This window comes from Gossypium hirsutum, chromosome A11, assembly GCF_007990345.1.
Source record: "Gossypium hirsutum isolate 1008001.06 chromosome A11, Gossypium_hirsutum_v2.1, whole genome shotgun sequence".
Classification (NCBI taxonomy): domain Eukaryota; kingdom Viridiplantae; phylum Streptophyta; class Magnoliopsida; order Malvales; family Malvaceae; genus Gossypium; species Gossypium hirsutum.
Genome location: NC_053434.1, coordinates 62,033,442 through 62,039,161, shown reverse-complemented (window position 1 = coordinate 62,039,161; position 5,720 = coordinate 62,033,442). Strand labels below are relative to the sequence as shown.

At 33.1% G+C, this 5,720-nt stretch overlaps 1 protein-coding gene across 2 annotated transcripts; it reads right to left on the bottom strand.

Moving 5' to 3' along the window:
* Nucleotides 1–479: 479 nt before the first annotated feature.
* On the bottom strand, nt 480–4,853 carry LOC107899264 (telomere repeat-binding factor 2). Of its 2 annotated transcripts, XR_001684631.2 has the most exons (8): nt 4,655–4,853; nt 3,677–3,836; nt 3,331–3,542; nt 2,806–2,890; nt 2,434–2,517; nt 1,648–1,994; nt 1,443–1,578; nt 480–948 (listed from the first exon to the last, which is right to left on the bottom strand). XR_001684631.2 is itself a non-coding variant. In XM_016824939.2 (7 exons), exons 2-6 carry the CDS (start codon nt 3,824–3,826, stop codon nt 1,653–1,655), a joined length of 873 nt encoding a protein of 290 aa, XP_016680428.1. In that variant the 5' UTR covers nt 3,827–3,836; nt 4,655–4,808; the 3' UTR covers nt 480–948; nt 1,648–1,652. The 2 variants fall into 2 exon arrangements, 1 of the variants encoding a protein (XP_016680428.1); XM_016824939.2 differs by lacking the exon at nt 1,443–1,578 and having other exon boundaries at nt 4,655–4,808.
* Nucleotides 4,854–5,720: the final 867 nt, after the last annotated feature.

Here is a 5,720-nt window from a genome sequence, read left to right as displayed (position 1 = left end):
AAGCCGATGTGTTTTTGAACTTTGTGTCAAGTTTTTCTACACACCTACCTGGGAACACCCGTATTATAATGCGGTGTCATTTGTAAGTAGCGTCTCTGAACTCTTTTTTTTTTTTTTGATCTTTTGGAGGTTAGTTCCACGGCTTATCTAATTTCTCTGCTTCCACGTAGGAGTCCCCGTCGTATATTGCAAATATCCCTTCAAATAGGTTAAAAGGGAATGCTTTATCATCATCATCATTCTCTGCAAGCCTGAAATATATTTGATCTCAGAGTATGAAGGAATGAATTGCTTCGGCTGGTTAGCCCTTAAAAGCTGTCATATTTATGCTGCTTCATCATCCTCATCCTACATGTGTGGCACAAATCCATGCTCTCATTGTGAGCTTGGAGAGTTGGCAAGTTCAAAGCCATTTTCCATGATGCTTTAGGAAGGTCCTGGGTTGCGGGTAGTATGGACCTACAAACTTCACACGAAGCTATAAAATATTGCAATTGTAATACAAGTCAAATCAGATGATGGAGAGAGAGAGAGGTTATTTTTTTTAAGTGGCCATTAGCCAACAGCAACACTAAATAGCTTGAACACCCACTAGCAAAATTGCGGTTCAATTGTTTTCGGGTTGACTTTCAGTAGAGACGGATCATATATCTCAAAGCGTGCCATCATGAATGCCTTTCTCTATTTCTTTTTGCTATATCTGTACCCTTTTACTTCATGATAAAGTTATAGAATCACTAACACCTCTAACCTCCTTTACCAAATGTTCGTACAAAAAGTAGCGCTTGATGGACCGATTTATCTCACATTTTCTTCTTTACAAGCCTAATATATTTACAGTTATAGACATGATCGCGGTTGGTATGCCAGGCCAGCATGATGTCGGAGTCTCTTGCATTTTTCCAGCAATGAACTAAAGACAAAATTGTAGGTTTCCATTTATGCCATCTGCACAAGTTTGCAACCGATATCAAGAAGATAAACACCAAAAGTTGAGTTCACAAAAGATATGAAAATATACTGCAGTTCACAGAAGAAAATCAGTAATATACTGCAGTTTTGGAGAACATGAAAATGATGGATGACAAAAATGTCTGGTCACTCATCATTCTGTTGGATGTACTTCACAACTAATATATTGTAGTTTCTGACAACATGAACGTGATGGATGTCAAAAATTTTTGTCCGCACCATGTCACTATTTCTTGGATATACTTGGTGCAAAATAAACGGAAAAGAGTAGCATCTATGAGGAGGAAACACTGATGTTATGAAGTGAAAGTAACTGCCTGATTTCACAGGGATTTCTTTTACGAAATTATCCTATCTCTAAGTCAAAAGAAGTCAAAGGATACTAAACAGAAAACGAATAGCCATTCCTTCCTACATCTTTGTCTCAGTAATTTTTCAACCATATAGAGGAAAGGTTGAAGTAGGCTCACAGAAATAAGTGAAATGAAATTTGTTCAACGGGTGTGAAGTTGTTGCAATGAAGGTTTGTTGATTGGCAGAGCTGCAGGGGGTAAATATCACGTTTATCCCTCTTAAACAACCAACTCGATCATCCACTGAGAAAACCTGTGTTTTCAAATCTATGAACATAATTCACTAAGAAGAATACTCAAGAACTGATTAAAAATGATTTACCAGGTCTATAGCATCCTAGACTTCAATGCTTTCTCTGCTGCTTTAGCAAAAATTTTTGCCGCTTCTGCTTCAGCTTCTGCCACATCTGCCTCTCTTGCAGCCTTTTCAGCCTCTGCGATTGCAACTTCTGCCTCTGCAACTGCTTGTGCGGCAGCTGCAGCAGCCTCTTCTGCAGTCATGCTCCTCATTTTCAACAAATCTGCATTAACTTGGGTTTTAGAAAGAATGTTGATGCCTTTCTTCTTCGCTTTTGAAGAATCCTTTGGCCTTCCTTCCGAAAGAAGCAGAGGAGATTTTCTTGCTTCAGAAATAGTTGAACGCGGTGCAACCTTGTACTTGTGCTTTACCTATTAACATACACATTGAAAATATGAGTCAGTCCCAGCTTATGAACATTAGACTTAATCTTCTTTAGAAACATATTTCCCCCATTTTGTGAAGATATGCCAGTAACTTTCCATATGTAGATCAGAAAACTAACATCAACATTTCATGCAACTATTGAAGAAGAAAAGTATCAAAGTTGTTGGACACATTTTGCAAACAGGAAGCAACTTTTCCCAGCGCTCTTTCTTTAAATCAAATATTACAATTGCACATGCCATATCAATTAACCTTAATATTGTTTTCAGGAACATCAATGGCAAAAGTATCACCTAAGCATTTCTGTCTGAATTCTAAGGACCTTTTCGATGACCCTGGGACACTAATATTGAATTTATATGCTTGACAAAAGTAATAATATTCTACTGATATTGGTCCACCTGTAATTAACAGGATGATTACCTTTATCAATGTCCCATTTGCTACCAACAGCTTTAATTTAGTTGCCAATAGCTTCTTGAGGTTTGGTGGAGTAGCATATTTCTCCTATAATGTCAAAGACAAACCAACTCATATTAGTTTAGATGTTTGCAGAAAACATTCACAGTAATTTCAGAGATGAGCTTTAGGTTAAAAGATTTTTAAATCAGAAATAGAACAAAAAAGGAGAAAAAGAAAATATAAGTTCCATACCTACTGGAGAACAAGAAAGAAGGAAAATTCTTGACATATAAAAACCATTACAAAAACAAAAAATCCTCCAGCAGTTTAGTTAAATGAGTACTTTTCTTTTTAGTATTCAGAATTCAGGAATAATCCAAGAAGGAAAAGCACCTCTATGTATACCGCAATTGAAGCTCTGTCAGAACCGGCTGGCTCTTTCAAACTAGTGATAGCCTCTAGTAAAATATTGTCCAACCTACAACATTGAGAGGATATCACTTAAGCAGCAATGAATATGCCTGTCCATAATCAGAATAACATGGCTCTCAGTACAAGACTGTTTTTGCCTACAAAGACCAAGAAGTTGGATAAATTTTGTTTTCATCAGTTACAAATAAGCGCTGTTGGCCAAAGGCACTAAAAATATGTGTATTTACAGCCAGTTTAAAATGAAACAATTTAGGGAATAATAAGTTTTTCTTTCTGTGTCTTTTCATGTGGCAAGTATCTGATGCTCATGTAAACAGGTTCAACTAAAAATAACTTCAATATGATATACAAATATGTTTAATAAATAACCTAGCAATTTCAATAGAAAAGTTTGAAATTGTCGTTATTTAATATCTAGGAACTCATATACCTACATTCAACTAGAAATAAGTTCAGTACCACATAAGACTATACGTAATAGATAACCTTGAAATCAGTTTCTTGGAACCAGTTGCCCTTGTTGTTCCACTAGAAACTGCAAGGGGCTTAGCATCAACGACTTCTTCTCTTGGAGGTACAGTGATTAGAGCCATGGGGTTATCGTCATGTTTAGCAGCCAACTGATTTCTTTTGAGGGCAAGCTTGGCCTTCTGCCTTGAACCCCATATGGCGGTTGCATTTATATTTCTCCATTTATCCTGGCCGCAATAAAACTATACTCATTAGTTCACCTCCATGCCGTTAATAAAGGCACTATCAGGAATTAAACCAGAAAATTTAAAAACTTATTCCAACAGTACTTAGTGAAGACTGCTAGAGGTCAGCTACATACCTTGAGATCGACATTTGAGCGTGAACGCAAGACAGAACTAAACTCAGGATCTGAAAGTATATTGCGCCATTTACCAGTACCATGCTTAAGAACTCCTGCCTTGAGGGCCGCTTCTTCTTCTGCTGTCCATTTCTGCTTAGGGGCACCCATTAACAAAGTCCTGAAATCCCCAACGAAAGAAAATATAAACAATCGGAATTTGAAAAGATCAATCACTAGTACCACTCAATCCTATATGCTTATGCGCCTATCCATCATGTTTAGACAACTAGCAAAAAACATTGTAATTGTAGAAGAAATAGGTGCCAAAACTAAATCAAACCATTTCAAAGGCAATAATCATATTTACACAACCACCAGACATTCACAGACAGATTTTTTTTCTAGACATTTTCTAAGGCTCCAAATCTCAACCGTAGTAAAATTCCAGTAGTGCAGAATTTAAAATTTCACAAAAAAAATACCAAAATAATGAAAAAATAGAAAAAAATAAAATCCTTGATGTAATTATGTTTGAGAAATTTAGACAAAGTTCTACAAATCCAAACGCCATCTAAAGCATAAAGCTCAAACTTTCAACATCTGTTGACTCAAATTATACATAAATTTAGACTAAATCCATCACAACATGTATTCACAGCTCAAGAAATGTACCTATCACTATAAATCTCTAATTTCCTCTAAAAAAAATCAAAATTATATTCTGAAAGGACAGATTTATGAAAATTAATAAGTCTAATAGATTGATGTCCAACTTTTTTTCTCCTCTGGAGAACAATATTAACCATTATGAAACAACAAACAATCAGATTAATGCATTTTCATCCAAAGCTTAAGACTTCGACGAAACTTCACAACGATCAATTTATCTAGAGAATTCGAAGCAAAGAAAGAAAGAAAAAAACCTTTGCATTAAATACTGAATTTCGAATTATGAGTGAACTTTTGGGAGAAAATTGAGGATGAAAAATTGAGTACCTGATCGGAGAAACGAGTGGCGCATCGGATTTTTTGTCGAGAAATTATTCTTACAAAACAAAGAACTGGAAAAAAAATAAAAAGTGTTTTTTTTTCCCCAAAAGAATATTAAATAAAATAGAAATTCAGGAAATGTTCTTTTTAACTACTACTACTACCCGCTTCCTTTTGAGGTATTTATATCTATGGCTTATTAGTTGGCTGAACGTATGATCATGAAAACTGGTTATAAAATATGAAAATTAACTTCTAGCCCTTAATCTCTCTCTAAATTAAATTTCAACCCTAGATTTTGGATAATTAGTAAACTAACCCATCAAAGTTACAAACATTGTCTTATGATTAAAAATTAATAAATTTATCATTTCGCTACGGATTGGTATGATATTAAGGCACATTATAATAAGTTAGATTTATATAATATATAAATGTTTTTTTTTATTTCAGAAGCAAATTAAGAAATTATAATTTATCTGATTTACTTATTTTTAAATAATAATTAAAAATATAAAAATGAAAAACTCCATCTAATCATTATCCTAAAATAACAATAACACAAATGTGGAGAAACTTTTAAACTTTTGTTGTTGAATGATTAATTTTAGCAGACTAAAAAGATGTATCACATTAGTCAATAAAAAATTGTATTCTATTTTAAGATATGCATGAATTAAAGGAAAGTTAATATTTATATTGCATCACTTATTTTTTGAACTTCAATAAATTTAAAATTATTTTAAGTTATTTTTAAATAATAATAACAATTTTAATTTTGTATAATAAATTTATATTCAATATATCTTTTATTATACTTATAGTATAATTAGTATTTCACTTTTATTTATGATTTTGTATTATAAATATTTTTTGAAAATTTCCATACCATATAATTTTTATCTAATTACTACAATATTTTAAATAATGAGTTTAACAATTAATTAGGAATAAAATTCTAAATATCATCAAAACTTTCTATTTTTATATCTTCTTCAGATCACAGTTGTCTTTTAGAATATATTTTTGGTCCGTGCCATTGTCTTAGTTAAATTATTCAAATTGATTTTTG